Genomic DNA, 27227 nt, shown 5'->3' on the forward strand with positions numbered 1-27227 from the left:
AGGAAACACTTGGGCATGTCACATGAATCATTCTGACCATTGTGGTAAAAGCTTTTGTTTGCATGTGCTCACTTTCCATTAAAATAATTGGGAACTCCTCCACCTATGACAGACATAAGTGACCTTATATAATGTAAACATTAGAACACTATGGGCCTTATTTATCAAAGTCCAGATTTTTCTGAATTATATCAGGGACAAACATAAAAAAATACAAATTGTAGTTTTTTTCCAGCCTTCCTTCCCAAAAAGCCCAAATTTTTCAGACTATGGGGCAAATTTACTAACGGGCGAATTTTCGCCAGCGTCAGCTTTGCACCCATCGCGCCACTTTGCCAGGGGCAAATACACTACAAATATTCTAATTCACTAAAATGCAAAGTTTCGTTCGGGCATCGAACAATGGCGACTTTTCTCTAGCGTTACTGTTATTTTGAGGATCATTTTTATCTTCATACATGGAGGGTGAACAGACCTACGAGGTGGACACCAAGAGAATTGTGTGTTTACATGTGGGCTGCTTTGATTTTTTTTGCCCGGGCTGCTTTTTACTCCCAGTCCGGCTCTGCTAGTGGCACAGGGAGAGGAACAGTGCTATACATAGGGCAGCCAGGATTGCTAGTGGCACAGGGAGAGGAACAGTGCTATACATAGGGCAGCCAGGATTGCTAGTGGCACAGGGAGAAGAACAGTGCTATACATAGGGCAACTAAGATTGTTGGTGGCACAGGGAGAAGAACAGTGCTATACAGAGGGCTGCCAGGATTGCTAGTGGCACAGGAGAGGAACCGTGCTATACAGGTAGTGTTGCAACCTGGCCAGTATTTTGTAAAAACGATGGTTGATCCCAATTTTATTCATTGTTAAAAAAGATAAATATATAGTATGGTCTGTATTTTTTTCCAGATAAGGTGGCAACCATAAATACAGGGGCAACTAGGATTGGCAGTGGCACAGGGAAGGCTGTAGTGCTATACCCTGGGCAGCTAGGATTGGCTGTGGCCTGGAGAGGAATAGTGCTATACAAAGGGCAGCTAAGATTGGAAGTGGCAGAAGGAGAGATCAGTGCTATGGAGAGGGCACTAGTTCTTAGCAGTGGCACAGGGAGAGCGCCGGTGGTATTCAGAGGGCAGCAAGGTTCAGCAATGTCACAAGGAATGGGGCAGTGTTATACAGAGGGAAGTCACCTGGAGTGGTAAAGATAGAAGCACAGTGCTATACAGGGAGCAACAGTGATAGGAGCAGATCTATATGAATCATAAGTAGCATTGGAGCACAGAGAGAAGAAGTGCAATACTGAGGGCTTTGGCAGTGGCACAGGGAGAAGCAATTCGAGGTTAGGCCCAATTACCTACTCAAAAAAAAACTGTAACCTTATTTCTGTTATACGGTCAGCTCTGTCACTGTTACATTTTGCATCTAATGGTGTTCATTATCCTTATTGTGTTGAAAATCTTTGCCTGGGGCATGCTCATAATAGCAACAATGCACCAAACCATCAATTATAGTCTACTCTATGGCACGGATATACATGCTTGGGAAATAAAAATAGTTGTAATTTATCCAACTTCTGGGGTACAATGGGTAACTGCAGGAATACAAGTGCAAGTAAGTTGCAATAATAACACAATCATTTAGATTTACCATATGATAGGGATACCCAGTTGCTAGCCTTCCAATGGGTCTTCATTTCCCTTATTCTGTCCAGGAGCACCTTACATTTATTAATACAGCTTGTGATAAATTGGTGAATAAAGAAATAAGTGGAAAATGTTGCGGGCGCTGCTGTAGGCCAGTAAATATGCTAGATGGCAGGAATGTACTTAGTTGTCTGTTGCCGTGGTATAAAGAGAGAAGAAGATATGGCTTAATAATATAAGGGGAAGCACAACAAGTCGTACTGATAAGATATTTGGATGGAAGACTAAAGCTGGCCATAGACGCAAAGATCTCATCGTACGATTTTCGAAATGTTTGTGGAGAGTCCCGACATTTTTGTCTGGCGGGGATCGGTCGTTTTGGTCGATCGGACAGGTTAGAAAATTTCGGTCGGCTGCCGATAATATCTCTGCGTGTATTGCCGATCGTACGATTTTCAGTGGGAGACTGTCACTAACTTTGTCTATCGTACGATTGCTGTCAGGGGCAGAACATCGGCTGATCTGTTCTTTAACTACTTTATTTGGTCGGAATTGTAAGACTTTGATCCGAATGGTTAGTGGCAGTTCGGGAGATGGGAAAGTCCGATCGTACATTGATTTGCTTAAGAACTAAGACAGGCAAGCGGGACTTTGTAGCATGTTTGCTCAGGGCTGATTAATAATGTGCAGAATTTGCAGCGAGACAAGTGAAGAGCATGGAGCAAAGGTTTGTCAGGTCTTTTTCGGACAGTTTTTGTGGTGTACAGAGCTGGTCAGGGCTTGATTTTCATATGCGGTGGGTAGAAGTATGACACTGTAAAAGTGAGATCAATGTTTGTGTTATGAATTGACAAGTGATATTTTGAGGGAAAAGGTAATTATGTTGCTGATAATTGGCAGAAGTTAGGACAGCATAGCATTAAATAGAGGTAGGGGATAGGCTTAGTCATGGAATAATTCCAAAAATATAGAGTGCATTTACATTTGACATCTCCTTATTGATGATATATATATATATATATATATATATATATATATATATGTATGTATCCCCTCAACCTCAGCTTCGCTTCTCGACTTCAAAATAAATCTCATTTACCAATATTTTTTCAGTACTGTTCCAGGGCCAAATTTACCGTATAGGCTTTCAAGGGCCTAGGGCGGCAGTTTTAGGGGGTGGCCCTTGGGTGCCTATATGGTGGATAAAAATGTTTAAAAAAAAAAAAAAGCCTCCACTGCTGTAGGTTGAGGGGTTACCAGGTTAATCTGTGGCAGACGGAGGTGATGTAATACACACGTGAATAATGTCGCTTCTGTGCATGTGCATTACGTTATTTTCATACTGCGAAACCAAAAAACTGCACTGTTCCATTTCAGGATGTGCCATTAACCTACTTTGCTCCTGCTGCTTTGTGAAAAATACATATGCCTAGAATTCTTTCAGCGTCAAGCAAAGGGGGTTTGTACTCAAAATAATCTCTTGTGTATATACAGTAGAACCCCCATTTTTCCAGGAAAGAACTATGTAAAATCCGGGAAAATCAGGGAAATGTGTTAAAGTAACTTTTTCTTCAAGTACTGAAAGGATATAAGCACAGGAGACCATTTTACTTTGAGATACAATATTTACTGTGTTAATAACAAGGGTTAAGCATTGCAGCATTAATATTACACTATGGGGGGCAAGTGCAAGACTCTCTGTCAGTCACATACACAACCTAAAGCAATACGTGATTGGTACAGGACTGTATAAGGGGCAGACTAATTGGAATTGACCATTTACATGCAGAACCATGGCAAAAGATACATCTGGTTAGTATTTTAATCCTCTTTATTTCACAAATAATAACATTCATAGGGGGAAAAAAAGCGGTTTTGGGTACAGCATGACAAAATGTTGATGTAAAATCTGGGAAAACATTACTTAAAATCAGGGAAATGCACCTATTGAAATGCATTATAAATTGGTGGGACCACAAATAAAAAATGTAAAATGCGGAAAAACTTAAAATTAGGGGAGTTAAAATCGAGGTTTCACTGTACAGTAATTCTTTAGCGCTTGTTCAAAAGTAGCCACTGGATAATCAGTATAGAATAGCATGAACCGGCATTTATTTAAGGATAAAAAATGCCTTTATTTAACTTCAGGGTATTTCCACTATTTCCACACCGCAAGATTTCAGGCAAGCGTAGGCACTGTATCCAGCTGATAAAGGAACTAGGCTGAGCTTGATATCTAGCCGAGGCTTTCAGAAACCTTTCTATGTGACCTGCCCAAGAAGTTGAATAAACTCCTAGTACATGTAGTTGAATAAAGGCATTTTAAATCCATAAAAATATGCCAATATGTCAATGCTAGTCTTGCAATAGCTCACATACCACTTTGTTGCCTCTCACATGGGCAACAAAGAGCCTGAAAAAACCTTTTAATCCAGAAGAATGTGGGTCACCCCATGGAAAACACTTTATATTGAACAATCAGACTTAATTGGAGGAATATGCCTTCTTCCACATTTTCCCACAGTAATGTTGGACCCCATGTTTGCAGCGTGGGAAAGCTGTCAGCAGGTGCCATGATGGCCATGAAGCAATTTGATATGATGTCTTAAAGGGGTAGTTCACCTTTAAATTATGCAGTATGATGTAGAAATGATTTGTAATTGGCCTCCATTTATTTATTTTTTGGTTATTAATCTTTTTGTTCAGCAGCTCTCCAGTTTGGAATTTCTGCAGTTATTTAGTTGCTAGGGTCCTTCTAACCCTCCTTCTAACCCTAGCAACCAGGCATTGGTTTGAATGAGAGGCTGGAATAGGAGAGGAGCGGAATAGGAGGATACATGAACAAAAGTAATACATTGTAGCCTTACAGAACAATAGTTTTTTGGCTGCTGAAGAGGAAGGCAAATAATGAAAAACTATTGAAAATAAATAAGACCAATTGCAAAGTTGCTACAAATAAGACAGGAAAGACTGAAAGATGAACCACATACAGTGTTTTAATACAATGTTACTATTGCTCCAAAATGAGCAAATTTATAAACTGAAAAATAAATCCATCCAAGTGAAATTAGAGAGGGAGCTTTACATATATAAAGCTTCAGCCATATGGTATGTAATACTGAGTCATTTAGAAAGCATGTGAACCCCTCAATAAAGTAGTTAAGGCAGTAGGATCGGTTATCCGGAAAACCATTATTCCAAATTACAGGAAGGCCATCTCCCCTGGACGACCTTTTAATCAAATAATTAAAATTTTAGAAAATATTTCATTTTTCTCTATGTTATTAAAACAGTAGCTTGTACTTGATCCCAAATAAGATATAACTAATCTTACTTGGATTCAAAACTAGCCTATTGGGTTAATTTAATGTGAACATGACTTAAAGGGATCCTGTCATCGGAAAACATGTTTTTTTCAAAACGCATCAGTTAATAGTGCTACGCCAGCAGAATTCTGCACTGAAATCCATTTCTCAAAAGAGCAAACAGATTTTTTTATATTCAATTTTGAAATCTGACATGGGGCTATACATTTTGTCAATTTCCCAGCTGCCCCTGGTCATGTAAATCTCTGTTTGTTTAGTATAGAAGCTGCCATATTAGCTTGTGTGACATCCCTTCCTGCCCAGGGTGAGGAGCAGGGAGGAGGGATAAGGAGAGGGAGAGAGAGGAGCAAACTGAGCATGCTCAAGCCCTGGAGGTTTAAGCTGAAGGCAGGAAGTCTGATACAGAAGTCCATGTATACACAATAGAAGGAAAGAAATGCTGTGTTTCTTTTGACAGAGGACTCAAAGCAGCATTACTTTGAGGGTTTACTGGTGTATTTATATAGACCTTTCTGATAAAGCTTACTTAATTTTAACCTTTCATTCTCCTTTAAACCCAGTGTTTCTTTGCCTGCAGAGATTAATGAGTTCAAAACGCCTGAGCTCAGATGTTGTACGCATGTTTAAAATACGTGCTAATCCAGATACTAATGTGCGAGCCAGGCCCATACCCGCGGGTTGTGATTTTAGACTGTCGGCTTCCGGTTTTATAGGCACGCGCCTGCCCCTTTTGTGAAGTCTTCGGTGGGTCTATAAAAGATGTAGTGAAGCCGGCCACAGGTTAGGGTTAGGGTGGGTTGAGTCTTCCATACATTACTACAAGCTATGTCATTTTCTGCTGTTAGGAGAGTCTCTGTTTTCCATTTGGGCATTAGCAATTACCTAGCACGGTTTTATGTCCTTGTTGTGTATGTGTAAGTTTAGTGGGTTATAATATGGTATGTGGACAAAGCTTTTTGGTAAAATGAGTGTTTCTTTTCTGAAATTCATTGTTGCATGTTATAGTTTGTCAGGTTTAATGTCCTACTTCCATTTATTTTGTTACATGTCGGTGTAATGTCCTTGTTGCCTTCTACCTAGAATGTTAGGCTCCCAGTGCCTTACACAAGACAGAGGCAGTAAAGCAGAGCAGAGGCCTAATGACCTTGATGCATTTTTCAGAGGCTTGCAACTGTTTCATCTTTTGCCCTCTTTTCTCCAGCTATAAGGTGAGAAGATTATATGTTATGCAATATTATGCAGCAGTGACAAAGGCTTCTCATTCCGATTAATACAGTTCTATAGAGACCATGTTGTTTTTCTTACAGTCAGCATATATGGAAAATGGCAGTATTGACTCCTGTTAACATTAACGTTTAGGAAAGCAATTCATGGAAGATAACTAGAAGATAGCAAACACATTTTCTGTACCCATCGATCTGCTTGTGTGCATATTGCGTGTGTGTGTAGGTGCAAAGAGGTGAATAAACGGCTGATAACCAGGTACTATATGGGATAAATGGAAGTCTCAATGAACAAATAAAGTAAAATTACATATCAGCGCAGCAATTTTAGTGTAAGTTTAGTCCATCGGTTCTTGTTACTGGCGCAATCCCGCTGACCAGAATTCAGCAGTGAAAATAGGCCCTGCAGCACGATAAACAGGTGGATTTTCTGTTTGACAGCTGACAGTCAAGGAAAGGTGCCAGTGCCAACTGTCGGATGGACTGTTTCTCATTTAACAAGCTGCCTATGACTCAGTAGTTCATAGTGGAGAAAACATTCTAGAGGTCTTTGGACTCGGTGTTCATCATGTTGCATCTGAAGGCCTAAACTGTGTATTCTAGTCAGTTTGGCTTATAGGAGAACTAAAGCTTAACCAAAGAAGTAGGGCACAAATGTTGTATATTATAATTGGGTTTATGTACCAGCCCAAGGGAACCACTTTAGCACTAAAGATAATGTGCCTCTGAAGTAGCTCCCCATCTTTTTTTTCTGCTGATTCACTGCTCTGTGCTGCTGTGACTTACTCAGCTTAGAGGCCACATCAAAATACATAGCACATATAGAATATAAATGTCACATATAAGGCTGATTAGTAATTAATACAGATAATTACTACATGTCAGCACAGAAACCAGTGCAACTAGCATCAGCATTTAATAATCAGCCCTGTAGCATCAGCTTAAATTACAGACAAACCTCATTTTCTGTTTCTGATAATTTGAGACAACCCCTAAGCTTAGCTGCTCAACAGCTGCTCAGAGCCCACTGAGCATGTGAGTGTCGCAGACACTTTCCAAGATGGTGACCCCCTGTGACAAGTTTGAAGTCCTGGATCATTGCTGCTTTTCGAGAAGCTGAAACTTTAGGCTGGTGCAATAAGTTCAGTGGCACTTTAAACCAAATTCATTATTAGGGTTTAGTTCTCCTTTATGTTAGGCTACATTAGTAGACATCTTTGTATAGCCATCATAATTGGTCCCTGATCATGTGCTATTTTTCATAGGTAACCTAGAAAGTATGTGTAAACCATTTTGATATGTTTGAGGTCAGATACATTAGCTCAAGCTATGAGGCTGAGTAAATCACTATCGGTTATGTATATAAGGCAAAGTAAGTACAGTACTGCTGGCAGCTTAACTTCGCTTGCTCTAGTACCACTAGATATAGTTTACTGTCTGATAGAAATGTAAAGGGGTAATTGGTACAATGCAGTTTGGAGACATGTGAGAAGCATGGTCCAAAATTAATAGGGATGCAACGAATCCAGGATTCGGTTCGGCCAGGATTCAGCCTTTTTCAGGCCCGTGCGAACCAAATCCGAATCATAATTTACATATGCCCAATTAGGGGCGGGGAGGGAAATTGTATGACATTTTGTCACAAAACAAGGAAGTAAAAAACATTTTCCCCTTCCCACCCCTAATTTGCATATGCGGATTCGGTTCTGAATTCGACCAAATCTTTCGCAAAGGATTCGGTGCATCCCTCAAAATAAAATAATAAATAGTTCTTCGTCAAATTTGGAAAAAAGAACACTATTTTGGGATTCAACCGAATTGCGAATCCTTCATGAAAGATTCGGCCAAACCGAATTGAAATGTCATAATAATAACATGAGGTTATTGGAAAACCATCATCTTATGTGTGTAGCGTAAGGCAAGTGATAAAACATAAATAAGCTGCCATTTTTAAAACCCCATGACCAATGTTTTTTTTTTTCAAAATATCACCTTAATTGGGTCTGGTCATGAATTTGTGTGCGCTACACACGTTGTTAAATCACAAGCAAGTTTTGCAAATTGTGGGTGCAAATAGCATCACTTTCAACATTTACGAACCCTCATTTTTTGGGGGGGAACAACTCGAATTTTTTGTGGGAAAAAAAAAACCTCACATTTTGAGATTTATTATATCCCGAAGCTGCTAAAAGTCCGAATCCAAAATCTCAAACCTGTCGAGGTCATGTAGAAGTCAACTGCAGATGTCCTTTTTACAATTTGAAGATGTCGTGATCAGTTCTGAGTGTAGCGATCTCACCTGGTGAGGGTGGTGGGACACCTGCCGCCCCCCGGCAGGGACCCCGCCGCTCCGTGCTGTGTCTATTAGGCCACAGGCGCCTGTTCTCTAGGGTGCGCGCGGTGCACTACTGAGATATTTAAAGGCGCAGGCGCACTGGCGTGATGACATCAGCGTGCAAGGGCGCGAAATTCAAATGGTATAAATAGTTTAATAGGGCTTCCAGACCTTGCTGTTATAGGATTTGTTCCTGGTGCTGTTAGCTTAAATATAATTTATATATTTTCATAAATGTATGAAATGGGCCACATGCAGAAATGATAGGAGCATTACAAGGATCCCAGGGATGCATAGCTCTTCTAATCACTCGATACAGATGAAAATGTCTGAGCTGTGAGTGAGCAGGTTCTTATCTGCTGTCAGTTCCAGACTTTCGGTATCATTATTATGCTCGGTGTACTGGGTAATATGAGCTGTATCCTGCAATTCTGATCTGCAGCATTGAGACGTTTGCTCTTATCAGTCTTGGGTCAAAAGTGGAGGGTGTGGTTTTTTTTTTTTATTTGAGTGTGGCGTTGTCAGTCTGCATAAAGATATTAGAATGAGTTCATACGTAGTCATTTATTGTAGACATTAAACTGCCTTCCTTCTTGAACTGTATTTAGCATTTACATTATTTACTGGATGATTAAAGTCTTAGGGATTTCTAAGGATTTTATGGAATGTATGTGAGCCATTGTTATTTATATGAAGTATGACTATCTAATTTATGGGATTTTCGGATATTGATGTGAGTAGAGTAGCGGCAGAGTAGCGGCACCCAGGGTTGGACTGGACCGGGGGAAAAAACGATGGACCCTGCCTCTCATGGGTGTGCATCAGGGGTGGGGGGACCAGAGAGGCCGAGGGGGCCCCCTAAAACAGCAACACAGGTGGGCCCCAGGCCCCCCAGTCCTGGGCAGCATGAAATGAATCATAGTGGAATTTGGGTGAAACTGGTCCAGTTTGTTGACTTAATTATATTGCGTTCCCCAGCTTTCCCTAATTTCCAGGTAGATACACTTCTTGGATTTGACATTTTGTCCCTGAAAATGGTTTATTTTTGGGCATGTAAAATATCATATTTTAACAGAAGTCATAAATAGTCTGGGTCCAGTACCTCGTACTTAGTTCCAACTAAGATATAATTAATCTTCATTGGAAGCAAAACCAGCCTATTTGGTTTATTTAATGTTTACATAATTTTCTAGTAGACTTAAGTATAAAGATCAAAAATTACAGAAAGATCCATTATCCGAAAACCCCCAGGTCCTGAGTATTCTGGATAACAGATCCCATACCTGTACCCTGTGCCAATCTGGCATTGATTGTACACAAAGTAAAATTACAGAGATACATCCTATTTGTAATTTGGGTTTACAGTGACTTCTCTTTCCCATTGTTTAATACAATATATTGGCATAGTAAATGCTGCAGAGGTATCCTTATTTTCTTCCCCATTCATATTGGTATTTATTCATGAGAGGGAACTGCTGTGATGGGCGTACTGATAAAGAACGTGTTCAGCAATTCCAATTAATAGAGTTAAAAACTGACAAGCCATGAAAAATATTATCCTCCTTTAGTGGTTAAATTACATTTGAAAGTGGCACTTCAGTCTGTGAACGCTTTACATGTGACCATATATTAAAGTAACTCAGTCACGTGACTGTATATCCGTTATCCTTCAAAGAATTCTCAAGTACGGAAAGAATGTAGCAAATTATCCTCGTATGTGTAGAGATTAAGTATTTTAGCCAGAGATTATGGTTTAATGGGCACCTGTTATAGAGAGCTGGACTTTATTAATAAAGTTGTAGAACAGTCTGACCTAATCAGAAGTTTAATATTTACTATTAAAGGGACACGGATTACTCAGCAAGTCCAGTTGCTTAAAAGAACTAAACCCCCCCAGTAACAAAAGCCCCCCGTAACTGCCTGCCATCGCCCCTTCCCCTCTCCTTCCCCGCACTGTGCATTAGTCAAAAAGGTTCCCCTTAAAAAAAAATCTGACCCTAAAATGCTGAGCAGCAGAGTTCCCGGGCATCTCCTGCCCGTTCACATTCTCTTCCTGTCTCACCACAGACCCTAAGCCTGAGGGAACAGGTAGAGTTGAAGCCGATTTCTGACTAGACCTAACTGCACATGTTCCAACGGCTTCATATAGTCAAAGGTCATGGCTAGAACTAGGGGTAGGCAGAAAAGGCATCTGCCTAGGGTGCAACAAAGGTGCTGGGAAGCTACCCTTTAAATAGTCAACTTTATTTACATGCACATACATTAAAATAACTATTGCATTCATGCTCCTGCACTTTTAAAAACCTAGTGTTTAAGCTTTGGGTGCTTAGAGGGAATTCTGTGAGAATGGAACACTGACCCCTTGGATGTTGCCATCGGTGGCCTCAAAGCAGGTGTTTCTTTTTGCTTGGAAGCAAGTTTTAATTGCATAAAAACCAGGTGTACTGCCAAACGGAGCCTCCTGTAGGCTGTGAGTCCATTGGGGGCTACCAATAGCCAATCACAGTCCTTATTTGGCTCCCCAACTCTTTTTACATTTGAATGTGGCTCATGGGTAAAAAAGGTTGGGGATCCCTGCTTTAAATAGATCCTGTCCAGCTCTTCAGTTTTATAAATAAAAAGGGAGATGCAAAGGGGAGGTACCTTTTCATTAGTCCCGACTGGCCAATGATAGAGGAACGGGGGGGGGGGTTTGCTGGACTGAAAGGGGCGGATTGTGACATAAAGTAGGCAGGGCTATAATGTTGGGTGGGGCGGGCGTCTGTGGCTAAAGAGGACCAGGATTGGGTGGAGGCAGGTGATGGGCCAGATGGAGAGGGGGGAATGCAGGCTGGGTTGAGGCAGAACAGCCAGTCATTACAAATTTAGAGGCAAGTATACTGGCAGTAAACTTGTAATGTCGGCCTGGTTGGTGAAATATCGGGCAGGTGGCAACCCTATGTGTTTACTAAAAGCCCAATTCATTGCCTGCTTACATGCAAGAAACCACAGTATACAAGAGGTAAATCCACTGCACCAACAATCTACCGCCCAGCACCTGTTATGTCGGGTCCTTAGCCAGTTGCAGGATTCCACTCCCTGTCTAAAATTGAAGGCATTTCCTTACATCTTAGATCTGTGGGATGCCAGCCATTCCTTTACTAAGCCGAAGAGGTGTCCTTCTAACATTAATATTGTGTCTGACCTTAATAGGTGAAGAACATAACACCATACAATAGAGATCACAGATCCCCCTCCGCATATTTCAGTGTTAATGTTATCAACACAGCTGCTATTTTAAAAGTAAAGTTGCTATTACCAGAGCTTCTATTTTAACGCAGTGTCTGTAATCGTGTTCCTAAAGCCGTTGGTCACTGGCAGAGTCTGTGCCAGGTATAGTATGACACCGGTGTCCCTTTCATTATAATAAATAACAGCCAATATAAGGCGCTGCGGCTGCTGAATAAAGTGCATTAGCAGCCAGACTGTCAAGATGATGCAGAGCAACCATCTAGTGAGTGTAAATCATTTAGCTTCACACTATGCTTCAGTGCATGATCTCTGTAAAAGGACTTTATTTCGGCTATAAGGATCCATTTATTAAGGGTCATTACAAAAATAACTTGCTGAGGAAGGAAATGCGCTTAATGTTACTGAGCTCTTTAGAAGACCAGTGCTAAATGATTGCCCAGTCTAGTAGGGTACGGTTTCTCGTTTACAAATGTCAAAGACTAACTTTGAAAGTGATGTATAATAAATGTAACAGAATACATCGAGACATAGAATTGTGATATAGAGTTATTTTATCAGAGCATTTGCCTGGTGTTTGGCTTGCATTAACATCTTTGTTTTGGAAAACTCTTCTAAAACTAGAGATGAACATCAGATTATTTGACTGCATACGTGTTTGCAAACAGCTTCTGCCTCCCACGGTTTCTCCATTTAAATGTAGTAATCGCCTTTCACCATGGGCAATTGTGCTGTGAAATCAAATGCACAAGTGGAGCAAAATATTATTTTAAGCAATATGGCCAATTGGGGAACGACAGTGACAGTCATCTGTACTTTTCATTTCTGTATTGAATTTATATTGCAATCTGTATGTGTGGGGGGTCTTGTGTTATACAGGTATGGGACCTGTTCTCCAGAATGCTCGGGACCTGGGGTATTCCAGATAACGGATTTTTCCGTCTACAAAAGTCTACAAAATCATGTTAACTTGAAATAAACCCTATAGGCTGGTTTTGCTTCCAATAAGGATTAATTATATCTTAGTTGGGATCAAGTACAAGGTACTGTTTTTTTATTACAGAGAAAAAAGTAATACTTTAAAAAAATTTTCAATTATTTGGATAAAATGGAGTCAATGGGAGATGGCCTTTCTGTAATTCAGAGGTTTCTGGATAACGATCCCCATACCTGTACTATAGCAGGGTATCCAATATGGGTGTGACCAGCTTCTTTGTATTGGCCGATAATATGCAAAATAATTTTGTGGGCTAGTTCAGCAAACACTTGTAAAATTGTATATTTAACCCATAGAAACCAATTTGCATGGTATAATAAAACCATAGCAACCAGCCAGTTATTTTCTATCTATATTCGACCTGCATTGGGTTGGTCAAAGGTAAATGCTAATCTGCATAGACAAATGTTTGCCTGTTGTTAGTAAATCTGTTTTAATTTATCCTCTAGTTTGGGTTAATCTGTGATTTTAATAGCAAATGTTTATCTCTTTATGCTGCCTATACCTGTTTTTTTTACTTATTTAGCATCACATTTACCTACTTTGTGTTTTGTGCAGATTCAAGGTCCACGTTTAAAAATGACAACTTCTTGGAGTGATCGCCTCCAAAATGCTGCGGACCTCCCGGCCAATATGGATAGACATGCCTTAAAGAAGTATAGACGTGAAGCTTACCACAGGTAAGAAGGACATCTTAATTTTCTATGACTTGAGAAATCTGAAGGTCTCTCTGAGCAGCCAAGTGCCATAAATATACAGAATTCGACTCTAGTGCATTTACCGTACATGGAAAGTAAACACACTGAGGGGCAAAGTTGAGGCTGATAATATTGCAGGATTCACAGTTGTTCAAACTATGATTGGGATTTTTATGAATAGAACTGGTTGACTGATGTCATAGCTCAGGTTAATAGATTCAGTAAATATCAATATTTATTATTGCCCAAGCCTTCAGCAATCATTAGCCCAGACTATGCCAAATATCTTATAGAAAGCTAGTGGCAATGATTACTTTTTTTAACAAAATTGCTTCTGTTGATTCAATAAATATTGAAATGCAAGCCTATATGGGCATAAGGTATGCTTTCATAAGCAGGAATGTGGGAGTTGAGAAGTCACTATTAAAGGAGAAGGAAAGTCTGTTTCAACTTGAGGGGTGCCAAATGCTAGACACCCCCAAGTGATTGTATTGACTTACCTGAAACCCCGGGCCAGTGCTCCTGTCAGCAGAAAACTGCACCAGCCCGGGGTTTTACCAGTGAGCACCACGTTGAGATCTTTTTCCGTCTTTTTCTTTCTTCAAATTTCCCGGGCAAACGCCTGCGCAGTAGAATGAAATAGCCGACTTTTTAATTAAAGTTTGGCTTTTCATTGTACTGCGCATTCGCAACCAGCAAAGAAAGAGGAAGCAGGAAGAAGATCTCTCTGTGGTGCTCGCTAGAAAAACCTTGGGCTGGTGCAGTTTTCTGCTGATAGGAGCACCAGCCCGGGGTTTCAGGTAAGTCAATACAATCAATTGGGGGTGACTAACATTTGTCATGTAGGAGGGTTGTGAGAGGGTTTGGTGTTGAATTGAATGTTTGGTGATAAATTGAATGAAAATTAAATGTAAGAAGGTTTGGTTTTAAATAGCCCTGAAATGTTACCCAATTGTAGAATATTCCTGATTACTGTACTTCCTTACAATTGCCTAACAACTGACAATGACTCTTCCCAGATCACGTTTGTGTCATATAAATTACCTTTGCACGTAGAAGTCAAGATTGCAAATGGAGTCTTCAAATAAAAGGTGTTGGGAAAGGCTAGGTGTTTCCTTTTTCATATTACTTAATACTGAAGTGTTGGTAATACTTTAGCTCACAGTTAGGCAATAAGGGGAAATAAATGAATGTCTCTAGCATATGACGGCAGGAATAGTGAACACATTTGTCATTGTGACATATTGCCGTGCTAAGCAGGAAGTGGTTTGTTGGTTCTAATTAATTTGAATCTACTTAATATACCTACAAACTGCATAGTCATGTTTGGTTCTTTAAAGTCGGTTAAAGGAGAACTAAAGATTAAATTTAATCTGTAGGATAGAAATGTTGTACATTATGTTCTGACTTTTGTACCAACCCAAGGAAAACAAGGCCCTTTAGCAAGGAAGATGTGTCTCTGAAGATGCCCCAGTAGCTCCCCATCTTCTTTACATGCTCTGTGCTGCTGTAACTTACTGAGCTTAGGGGCCCACTCACAATATACAGTACACATAGAATAGAAATGTCACAATAAAAGGCTGGTTAGTAATTAAAACAGATAATTACTACATGGCAGCACAGAAACCAGTGCAACTAGCAGCAAAATTTTATACAATTTTAGAAAGCCTCGTAGCATCAGCTTGTATTACAGTCCAACCTTATTTTCTGCTTGATAATTAGTGACGACCCCTAAGCTTAGCTTCTCAACAGCTGCTCAGAGCCTCCTGAGCATGTGAGTGTCACAGACACTTTCCAAGATGGTGACCCCCTGTGACAAGTTTGAAGTCCTGGATCATTGCTGCTATTGAGAAGCTGAAACCTTAGGCTGGTGCAATAAGCTGAGTATATAAAATATGGCATTTTTAGCCACATTCATTTTTAGGGTTTAGTTCTCTTTTAAGGGAATATACCTTTTCAGGTATAGTTATCCTTGTGAATGAGAGCATTCTCTGCATATTCTAAGATATGTGCTGCTGACCTCCACGGCCAAGTTCTGTGTGAAAACAGATTTATGGGGTAACAAGAGAATGTCATTTTAATTTTCAAGTTTCACTTGCATATAAGCTGCCACACTGAGGACCACTCCCAGTCTTGGCCTTCTTGTTGTCTCCATTGATTCTTTCTTTGATTCTAAGCATTGGACAAAAACAGCTGTTTCATAGAATTGTTGCACTTTGACCTATCTGCTGTAGCTAACTGTCCGTTTCAGTCTCTCCTGCCATTTTCTTAGATCCCGAGTCATTTTTTTATTACTTTTTTACTTGATTCTGTCCTTCATTGTTTCCTCCCATGCCTCTGTGCAATCACAGCACAGTCATTCTCATAATCTCATACCCTTGACTACACTAAAGATACACACACCTCTGAGATCTGTGTAGTAGATTTTCAGAAATCTCAAATTGACTGACTCCCTTTACTTCAAGGTAGATCTCATCCCCTTAAAGTGAATATGGCTAGAAATTTCATATTTTATACAAATACAAAGAATGTACTGCAGCAGCCTAAAGTTTTGACAGCATTATAACAGTAATGTTCCAGGCCTTCACAATTATCATAGTTCACCATCTTGGATTTTATTAGGAGTGTCCGTGACACCGCACATGCTCAGTGTGGTCTAGGTAGCTGTTGAGAAGCTAAGCCTAGGGGTTATTGCAAATCATTAAGAAGAAAATTAGGTTTGCTTTGCATATAAGCTGATGCAGCCCAGAGCAGGTGCTGTGAATCAGCATATAAGAAGTTTTGTAGCCAGTAGAGGAATGTTGGATGCACAAATCTTCACCGCAAATGGCCTTTGGTTGCCTTGGGCTGGTACAAAAGCCCATAACATAATGCGTAGCATTTCTACCCTTTATTAAGCTTTAGTTCACTTTCTGCCTTCTCTTAGGCCCAAAAAGAAAACAATTACTATATTACACTCCGACAACATTACATCTATTCTATTAATCCCGTTAACAAGGTAGTTTAGGGCGTTTTGTTGCTGGATATGGGTGGCAAACGCCCTATCTTCCCCGTGGTCTTCCAATCAGACTGCTATAAATTCTGCTATTAGATTTATCCTCATATCCCAGTGTTTTGTATCTGCTGCACCTCTATTCACATCTCTTTAGCAGCTTTCACTCAAATTCAGTGAGTTAACACTAACATTTCACATCGTTAATAATGCATATGCTGACTGCAGCTCACCTGTCATCTTCAACTATCCTCCTTCAATGTTCAATGTCTACAGCTGACCTTGGCCTATTTTTTCCTTTTCTATACTCATTACAACTTCTGTTGCTCTGTTACATCAAACTTCTGTTTTTCTATGGATTTTCCTGCCGTGGCCAATCAATCTCTCCTCTTGACTTTCCAAATCCTCCCAAGAGACACACCTGATTAAGTAGGCCTGTCTGATGCAGCCTATCAACATACCATTATGATAATCATCAAGCAGCTTTTTGTATGTGTTGTTTTCCTTACCTTTGTTTAGATTGTAAATCCCTTTAATCCTCATGTTTCATTCTGTAAGGGTGGTGGCACATGGGAAGATTTGTCGGCAAGCGATAGATCTTCGCTATTGTTGGCAAATAATCTCCCAGAAATGCCTTCCCGCTAGAATGCAAATAATCGACGGGATGTCTTAAGTGTCGCTTCGGTTTTCCAAAGTCGCCCGAAGTTGCGTCACCAGGAAACTTCCGGTGATTTAGGAAATCCGAAGTGATTCGCATGCCATCCAGCCAGCAATTCGTATTCTTGCCGGCGGGAAGGCATTTGGGTAGATTAGTTGCCCGAAGTAGAGAAGATTTGTCGTTGCTGCAAGAGGAAGCGATTTTGGGAGACTGAATGACGCATGAGTTTTACCACCAGCGAATCACATTATTGCCTATGGGAAAGCTTTTACTTGAGATTATACTAAATTAGACGCCCTTAGAAGCAAAGATTTATAGCTAGCGATTAATCTCCTGGTGTGCCATTGCCCTAATGCTGTTGGCGATATTAGTGAAAACAAAGCAAACTTTTCCAATGACAAACACTGGATCTAAAGAAAGTGACCTCATGTAATTCCCACTGAAAATTCCTTATGAGTTTGGACAAATCATGACATCTCCTAGTGTCCTAGAATATTTAACGGACCTATAATGGCTGCATGGTCATTGGGAATTGTTAGGGGAGGTATGTCCCACAAATCCTAGTATAGATATGTTCCCCATTCCAGCTAATCTTCCCTACTTGTGGAGATTTGAGAGCAAACTTTGCCCCTGTAGCTGGACATCCCTTTACTGGCTCTACTTCCATCACTGATAGGAGCAACGAGTATAATATGCACGGCACCTGCTTTTGCATACTCTAGTGAAACCCATAGTTTTACAAAATCACAGTTCATACTTAAGGGATCAGTGGAGCCTTAGAATGCCTAGCTGGTCACATCAAGAGATTTTCTGTATCCCTGTTTGTGAGAAGAGACAGGTGATTTTTTTTGCTGGGTGGGGCCAAAAGCTGTGTCATTGCATAAACATCAGTTACAATGTCTTACTGATGTGGGTGAGTAACACATTGTATTAATATTTGGATGCAAAAATGTTCCGCCCTCTATTTGAGCTTGTTTTGCTGTCAGGCCCAATAAATGTCCTCATATCCTTGTGTGTTCGCGTAAACACTAGACTGAAATTTCTGCTGGAAAAAGTGGATTGAAGCTGTGCCCTTGGTGTCTACAATTGGCATCAATATCATCCTCCATTGGTGGCCAGCTTGCGTTCTCTCTGATTCCTTTAAAAAATTTGGCTTGATTCCGAAATGGAGAAGAGTGTGGTACACTTTACCCATCGTAACAGCATTGATCTTGAGGGAGAGCTCAGGTACTTTATCATAAATCGTTGGCTCTTGGGCCCTTCTGACTACATGAGTGTTTTTGAAAGATTTCACTTTTTCTTGTGTTTCTTGTTAGGTGGGAACCAAAAAGTTGTGTTTATTCTACTGGTTGAGTTTTTAATTTTTTAAATTATTGTCTACTCTACACCATCCTCTTTGTAACTTTTTGAAATGGCTATGTTCTGAGATATTGATTTAGATGTTTTGTTAAATTAATAGTATTGGTCTATTGATGTTTTTTCCATCAGCTTTAGGACCTTCCTTAATAAGAGGATGGATTTCTCACTGAATTCATTATTATCTTATTCCTATCTCAACTTGTATCCCTGCCCTTTACACCGTTCTCTCTCTTGCACTTCCTTACTTCATAATTCCTGACTTTTTCCACTCCAGTCATAGTTTCTTCCATTATCTCCATATATCGTTTTCCTTGAAGAAGCCTGCAATACCAAAATAAATAAAAATTGTACCACATGCCTGAAGTTAAACAACAGGCAACTTAAAGGGATTGAAACAAATATATATGGAGCCTTTCTTTCAATAACCCATTTGGAGATTCCCTGTGTGAGTTCCCAAGAGCTGTATCTGTTTAATTGGCTGCCTTACATTCCATGTTGAGTATGTCAGCTCAGCACACAGCAAAACAGATAGATTAAACCTGTAACGAAACAAAAGAATGATGAGTGATGGTAATCCTTTCATCCATATAAATATTTTAATTAGAAGCTATATCCTATAACATGAACTAAGCTACTTTAATAGCTACTTTAATAAAGACATCAGGGTTCTCTTTAGCATTCATTTTAAATGGTATTTTTTTTTGGTCACTATTATGTTTTAGATAAGTTGTGATAGGGGCAATTTGGTGGTTTCTAACCAAAAACTGGTTACCCACTGCTCCATCAAAACTAGTCACCCACTGCTCCATGAGTTGACCGTTCAGGGATTCTTTGGACTTCTGTTGAGAAAGCTAGCCTGAATATGGGACCTCAGAGTCCATAAGGTTTAATTTGTACAATTATATGTAGTTGTCAAATAAAGGTATCACATTTTTGCCACCCATGTATTTTTTTTCTTCTCTGATCTATTGGCTAGTATAGAAAAACTGCATGGTTTTGGAGGTTCTTGGATTTCTGTTGGGTTTTTGTTCATAGTCTTTTGTGATTAGATTGCTGAGGGCTGAACTGGATAAATGCCAATTGCTGTTGTGCACAATGCAGTTGTTTGGTCCTTTTTTTCATGTAAATTCTGTTAAATTGTAGTAAACCGCATCTGATGGGCAACAAGTATAGGTATATTAACAACCAGGCTTGTAAATATAATTCTTTCTGTCAGTGTTATTAATAGGAAAGCAAGATAGTAGACAAAACCTCTTACAGCAGTAACATGATTTAATATTTAAAGAACATTTTTTTAATATATCGGGGCATTAGTAAGCAGTGGTTGGTCCAGAAAAATTATTCTGTATGTTTAGTATTAATTTTCTATGCCCTATTATGTACTTATCATAAGGGTTGTAGTTCAAAGGATTGTAACTGTCTTATCCACTGTAGAAAGCAAAGAAAAGAGTGGACCGAGGCGTCTAAACAAGCAGAAATAGATTTTGTTTTCATGTGGAAAAAGAGCTGGAAGGGCAGTTAATCAGAGGGGTGCATGGAACCCTATTTTTTCTAGGAGTATAGGAGGAATACAGTATCTAAAAGAATTAAGCCAAAGGCAACTGGACATTTAGAGTTTTTCTTGAAAACATTTCACCACTCATCCAAGATATAATTAATCCTTATTGGAAGCAAAACCAGCCTATTGGGTTTATTTAATGTTTAATGGTTTTAAAGTAGACTTATGGAAGGAAGATCCAAATTTCGGAAAGGCCCCTTAAAGGAAAATTCAACCCCTTATTAAAAAACCCTACCCAACATAGACCACCCTCCCTCCTCCCCCCAGCATAGCAGCTACCCTGGGTAAATGCCCCTAATTTTTTACTTACCCCTCGGTGCAGATTCAGGGCATCGGAGTTCACAGCAGCCAGCTTATTCTTCTTCGGTAATTTTCTGGTCTTCTGGCGCTTTGGCAATTGCCATAACTTTCGACACATGCGCAGGACCGGCAGTCTGCGCCAACTGCTCATGTGCCAATACAGCAAGATTACCGAAGAGAAGAAGATGGTGCCTGTGAACTCCGCTGGACAGAATCTGCACTGAGGGGTAGGTAATAAAAATTTAGGGGCATTTACCCGGGGGAGCAGCTAGGCTGGGTGGGAGGAGGGAGGGGGTTTATGTAGGGTAGGGGGGTAGGGTTTTTTTTTAATAAGTGGTTGAATTCTCCTTTAACCTGGAAAACCCCAAGTCCCAAGCATCTTGATAATAGGTCCTATACCTTTATATTGTATCTGCATTGAAATGTTCATGGTTTGGAAGCTTCTGGGTTTGTTTATGAATTGAGGCAGTGTGTGGTTATGAGCAAACAATGACTTGCTATGCCAACCCTGTTTACTTTTTTTGCTATGGTCCCACAGCTGACTTATGTTATCTTATATGACCCTGTTTGCTCTGCTAAATAGTCATTATTGCAACAGATCGATCATCTGACATCGTTCATTATAAGTTGTTATTCTACTGCCAGAAGCAAATATTTAGAATAATATACATACCGTATGTAATGATATTGATGTTTTCCACTGAGCAAATCAACATCCAGAGCAGAGTCTGAGGTTCAGCCCAAGGTTTTTTTTTTTTGGGAGACCCTTTCTGAACCAAGATCTGATTATAAGGTTATGTATTCGAGTAGAGTGGGCAAGAGTACCACTTTTTACTGAATGAGGGTATATAGGAATGCAATATCAATAACACCTTGCTCCTTTGTAGCTTGAATCTCATTGTTGACCTACTAAAGCTTCTCATCAGAATGGTCTTTGTAGAGACCTGATTGAAATGGATCAGGGATGCAGCTGGCATTTAGAAAGCTCTATAAACAGATGCATCCATTCTGTTCTAGGAGTTTTGAAGGGGATTCAGTGGAGGGGATCCTTTGTTATGAGGTAGGCTGGAAACAGGAGCGTTTCATAAATGGAAATGAACATTCTCATCCTCATATTTTCCTTTTTTTTCCAATGATTTCCAATTCAGTTTTATTTGCTAATAACTGCTGTGAAAACACGTATTCATTTTCAAATGTCTCTCTTTTGCTGTGCTTTACTAAACTTTCTTTTCTCCGTCACTGTGCCGAGATTTAAATCCTTCAGTAACATAAACAATGTGTCAGCAGACATCAGAGTCTTAAAAAACAGAACTTTCCTTGTTTGTTTTATTTCTGGGATTTTCTTTACGTACATTTGATATGCGAGGAAAGTTTAGCTTACGGTGATATAATATCCTGAGAAGCAGTTGTTAGACTTTATTTCGCTTCACCGAAGCAATAAAATAAGCTTGCGTATCATTCCCTAACCATCTCACTTATGTCATTTCTTTTCTTGTCGTTTAGGGTCTTTGTGAACAGAAGTCTTGCCATGGAAAAAATCAAGTGCTTTGGATTCGATATGGATTATACACTCGCTGGTGAGCATGGAAAGAATCTGAGGCCATACAAAGTGTCTAGTGTGCTGTGACCTATATTTAGTTTGCGTTTGGTTTTACAAAAGTTGACAGATTTCCCAGCCTATTTGGGTCAACATTACCCCTTATATACTGACTATCTAGTTTAACCCATGCACGTCGGCTGGGCAGTATAAAAAAATCATAATCTTTACGGCCAAATTCAGGAGAGAGCATTAAATTTATCCTATTTTCCCAATGGTTCTTCGTTCTACCTAATCACCTAAGCTATAGTTGAATATTATATAATGCAATTCACTTTATTCCCATGAAGACATGTTCATTTTCTTCATAGACAGGATAGTTGTGTTGGTGGTTCTTACTTCTGTCATTTTTTTTTGTCCATCTGAAAAGTCTGTTTAATGAAATCATGATAAATATAGGTGACTGGCCTCTCTGCAGCTGTAATGTAGCTGAATTAAAGGGTTACCTTTGTTTTCCAACTTTGCATTAATTCAAACCAATACAACACAATGCAATTAGTCAGTCAAAGTAGTATTTTGGCTTGTGCAATGCAAAAATTGGAAAATAGTACAAACCATCTAAAACGTTCTTTTAGAAGCCTGTATGTCATTTTGGTGGCATCTTGAGTTGTCCTCTTCATTTCCTTTTTTTTGTTCATTTAAGAAACCTACACCAGTTCGCTCTGTCATTGTCAGTTTTGCATAAAATGTGATGTAGTGCAAGTATATGGGGAAGATGTAGAACTTAAGTATATGTTGAAGAAATAGTATTGAACAGGGTCAGACAAGAGTACCAGAGGATCTTCCAGTCGGCCCCAGCCTAGAAGAATTTATGTCAATCCATCTTCATGTCCATCATGGGCCTATAAAAAATAAATAAATGGTATATATATATATATATATATATATATATATATATATATATATATATCATTTATATATATCATTTATTTATATATATATATATATATATATATAATATATGGTGGGCCCTAGGAGGTCTTTCTTCATTATCAAGATAACAAAAACATATGGAAAAAGTCTAGTCTAGTATAGAGATAATGTGGGGATGGAAGGAAGGATGGAGATTGTGTTGAGCATATGCAATTGGTTTGGTTAGGGGTAGCACACTACATCATTAAGTTGTTAAAGGAGAAGGAAAGGCTAAAATTAAGTAAGATTTATAAGAAAGGTCTATATAAACACACCAGTAAACCCTCAAAGTAATGTCTTATTTCCTTCTATTGTGTATACATGGACTTTTGCATCAGACTTCCTTCTTTCAGAATAAACCTCCATGGCTAGGGCTTGAGCATGCTCAGTTTGCTCCTCTCCCCTCCCAGAGCTATGAGTGAGCAGGGAGAGACTTGGGCAGGAAGTGATGTCACACCAAGCTAATATGGCAGCTGTTATCTTAAACAAACAGAGAGCTTCTAGAGCTGTTTACTCTGGTATGGAAAAGCATTCTGCAGAATAAATATAGTGTTGTATCCTGCAATATTGTGACTAATCTATTGGCAATAAACTGCTTCGGTAGCTTTCCTTCTCCTTGAATGAGTTATTGGCATGCCAGGGGGTCTGTTTCTCTGCTTGGTTTACAAGTAATAAAAATGTCTTATAAAATATTATGGCTGTGTGCAGTACATTGCAAAATCTGTCCTATGAAACAGAATACTGTTTAAGTCAACATACAGATATTTGACTCTTATATAAACAAACACGTCAGCCATCCTACCGTATATCAATCAAATGCTGCGGAAAAGTATTTTCCCCATTCTTCATGAGAGGCCAGAGGCAAAGAATTATTCTGCCTAGTGCTGGAAGGGGCACCGAGGTCATTTTCGTCAAGCATCACACTTAAAGCTTTTGGAATTATAGTCTATTTCAATACTTGTGTATTGGGTTACTTGTGCACCCCTTAAGCTGCTTTAAGTTCACGGATCACTGGCATTCAGAACATTAGAGACACCGTGCATGGGGTTGCATTCACATGAGGGCTATTGAATGGCAGCTTCTGGAAACATGAGAGCAGTGCGGCTCAAAATCACCTGTCTGTCAAGCCAGTATACTTGTAAACATGGATAGCTGCTTCAGTTTTCTGTGTACAGCAGAGACCTGTTTATATTCTCAGCTGTTATTCATTGTGAGCCGGCCACAATGCTTTTTTTTATGTTTTTTTGTACATGTATGGGATCTGTTATCCATAATTCTTGGGGCCTGGGGTTTTCCAGATAGTGGATCTTTCTGTACTAAGGATCTTCATACCTTAAGTCTACTAGAAAATCATTTAAACATTAAAGGAGAACTAAAGATTAACTAAAGAAGTAGCTAGAAATGTTATAACTAGCATCAGAATTTAATAATCAGCCCTGTTGCATCAGCTTATATTACAGACAAACCTCATTTTCTGCTTGATAATTTGTGACGACCCCTAAGCTAAACTTCTCAACAGCCGCTTAGAGCCCACTGAGCATGTGAGTGTCACAGACACTTTCCAAGATGGTGACCCCCTGTGACAAGTTTGAAGTCCTGGATCATTGCTGTTATTGAGAAGCTGAAACTTTAGGCTGGTGCAATAAATTCAGTATATAAAATGTCATTTGTAGTCATATTAATTTTTAGGGCTTAGTTCTCCTTTCAATAAACCCAATAGGCTTGTTCTGCTTCCAATAGGGATTAATTATATCTTAGTGGGATCAAGTACAAGGTACTGTTTTTATTTTTATTATTATTATTATTATTATTATTATTATTATTATTATTATTATTATTATTGAGAAAAAAGGAAATCCTTTTTAAAAATTTGGATTATTTGGATAAAATTGAGTTTTTGGGGATGGACTATCTGTATTTCGGAGCTTTCTGACTGTGCATCGCTTGTTGCGTCATGGGTTTCTTGGGGTCATTGCATAGTTGAACATTTTGGTGGTTAAAACCCTTCACACTGATTGAGCTCTTATTGAGCTCAAAAGCCATATAATACAAACCAGTTACAAGTAGCACTTTACTCCATACGTCGTGTACTAACACACCTGGTGGGTTTAATTCTGCAGTGACTAAATGGAGACCTCAAAGACAACAGCAGTATGTAATATGTAAATATCCAGTTGAAACCAAATTGGCCACTCTCTGAGAACACCTACACATAAGGAAGCTTGTATATCACAATATAGTCACATGCTGTAACAGAACAATAAATATGTGCTGAGACCACAGAGTTACTTTAGATCAGGGGTCCCCAACCTTTTTTACCCGTGAGTCACGTTCAAGTGAAAAACAATGTTAGCAAGAAAAGCATGCAAAAAGTTCCTGAGGCTTCCAAATAAGGGCTGTGATTGGCTATTTGGTAGCTTCTATGTTGTTTTGCAGCCAACAGGAGGCTCTGTTTGGCAATACACATGTTTTTTTTGTAACTGAAGCTTCCCTTTAAGCAAAGAATTCAAAAATAAGCACCTGCTTGGAGACCACTGAGAGCAACATCCAAGGGGTTGGAGAGCAACATGTTGCTCACGAGCCATTGGTTGGGGATCACTGCTTTAGATAGTACCCTCTTACTGCGTGTAAGTGATACATGTTGTATCTTTTTGTAAACTGCATGCAAATGTGCTTGTCCTTTAGGCAGGTTTAAAGCAGGTCTGAACTGGGATTCAAAATATCCCCTGGCATTTCATGTACACAGAGACCCAAAAAGCCCCCAGAGGCACAATAAATAGTGACGGTCTAGTGACCCAAACCCGCATGCCCGAACCACAACCCGCATATTTACCCACTTTGATTCGCTACCGGACCCACAACTGCCTTATCCGCAACCTGCCAACCACGATCAAACAGGAAGTGATGTTGCTGCAAACCAGAAGTGACATCATCAAAAGTGGGTGGGGACAGAAACAAGTTTTTGTAAAATTTTAAAAGGAGTAAATATAGACAATATAATATAAAATAAGAACCCGCATGTACCCGACCCACTGCAGGACTCTAGTCTGTGTTGCCTTAACCTGGCCATAGAGGTGAAGATTATTAGGCTTGAGAAAAGACCGAGAGTGGTCTGAAACGTTGCCGGGTGTTTGGGGTCAGAGCCTATGTCCCAATAAAGGCATTTTAAGATAATAAATCGCTGACTGGTGCCGTCAATTACTATATGTGGTAAGGCTAGTGTTACACTGAATCCTTAGTTGCCCTTTATGAGACTTAACTGCTCTAGGAACAAGCAAACACCATCATTTAAGCCATTATAGTAGGCAAACAGGGCCTATTACTATGTATCTGCATGTTTACATTTAAAAAATCTGTGAAAAAGTGAGCTTCATTTCAATTTAAGAGGATAATCTGTTTTGCATGCCTCGCGCGCATTTGTAAATTAACCCCTACCAGTCCTTTATACCCCTGTACCCTCCAGCAGCCAATGGATCACAGTCTCACATTATGTTCCTGCTCCTAGAACCCAGTAGAAAAAAAGAATGGAGTACAAACCGTGCCATCAAATTATGAGATTCAATCCCAATGTATATTACACTTGTCTATATGATGAACTGCATGGACTATATTTTAAATATTTAAATATTCGGTGCATCGGATTTAATATTAATCTACACTATGCAAGTGCCAGCTATAATTGCAGATATATACATCTATAATTCCTGACCTTTTGAGGGTGGTAATTATAGGCTTTTATATGCTGAATAACTTTCCGTCTTTAAAGTTCACCCTCACTGTTCCTGGAATTCAGTTGTACAAATTGATTTTCCTTGGGGGTATGGCATATCAGTACCGCACATGCACAAACATTATCTCTGTAATTTCCTTTCATCCTCAGCCAGTTCTTTTATTCCTTCTTGTAATATGGTTTCTTTCTTACTATAGTTTCTGTTATCCCTACCCCCTTGCTGTGCATTCAGAACACCCTGTACTAATACAACAGCCAAAGAATTTGACTCGTTGGATCCAGGGCCACCTAAAAATAATACAATACTGTGCATTTTGAATTCTTGCCAACATTTTTCCAGTAATGGCAGAAAAGGGCAATGAAGGCTTATTGAAGTGAACAGGATATATTTCAAATTTCTTGTTTTTTCAGACTTTATAATCTTTATAAGTTTTCCATTTAGTCCAAAGTTTGGTCTGGAACCCATATCTCATTAAGTGACAGATATGTAAAAACATTAAGTTAGATCTTTTATCATCCCAAGAATTTTTAGCAAACGTTAATTGGTGATCTGTGGGTCGGATGTGTTCGTATCAAGACACTGGCTGATGGACCAAACTTCAAAGGGGCTTCTCCATGTTGATGTTCCTCTACAGTAATACTGTGCTGATTCTGCCCATCTGTAATACTATCTG

The 27227-nt window shown here is 39.4% G+C and overlaps 1 protein-coding gene across 8 annotated transcripts in view; it reads left to right on the forward strand.

Moving 5' to 3' along the window:
• Positions 1-27227, forward strand: part of nt5c2.L (5'-nucleotidase, cytosolic II) — a 96519-nt gene that overhangs the window by 33557 nt on the left and 35735 nt on the right. For 4 of the 8 annotated variants that reach the window (XM_041568489.1, XM_041568491.1, XM_018241675.2 and 1 more), the window contains 2 exons: positions 13308-13429; positions 21818-21891. In XM_041568489.1, the coding sequence (XP_041424423.1) occupies positions 13329-13429; positions 21818-21891 (175 nt within the window). In that variant the 5' untranslated portion in view covers positions 13308-13328. 8 annotated transcript variants of the gene reach the window in all.

Source organism: Xenopus laevis, chromosome 7L (genome assembly GCF_017654675.1).
Source record: "Xenopus laevis strain J_2021 chromosome 7L, Xenopus_laevis_v10.1, whole genome shotgun sequence".
NCBI lineage: Eukaryota > Metazoa > Chordata > Amphibia > Anura > Pipidae > Xenopus > Xenopus laevis.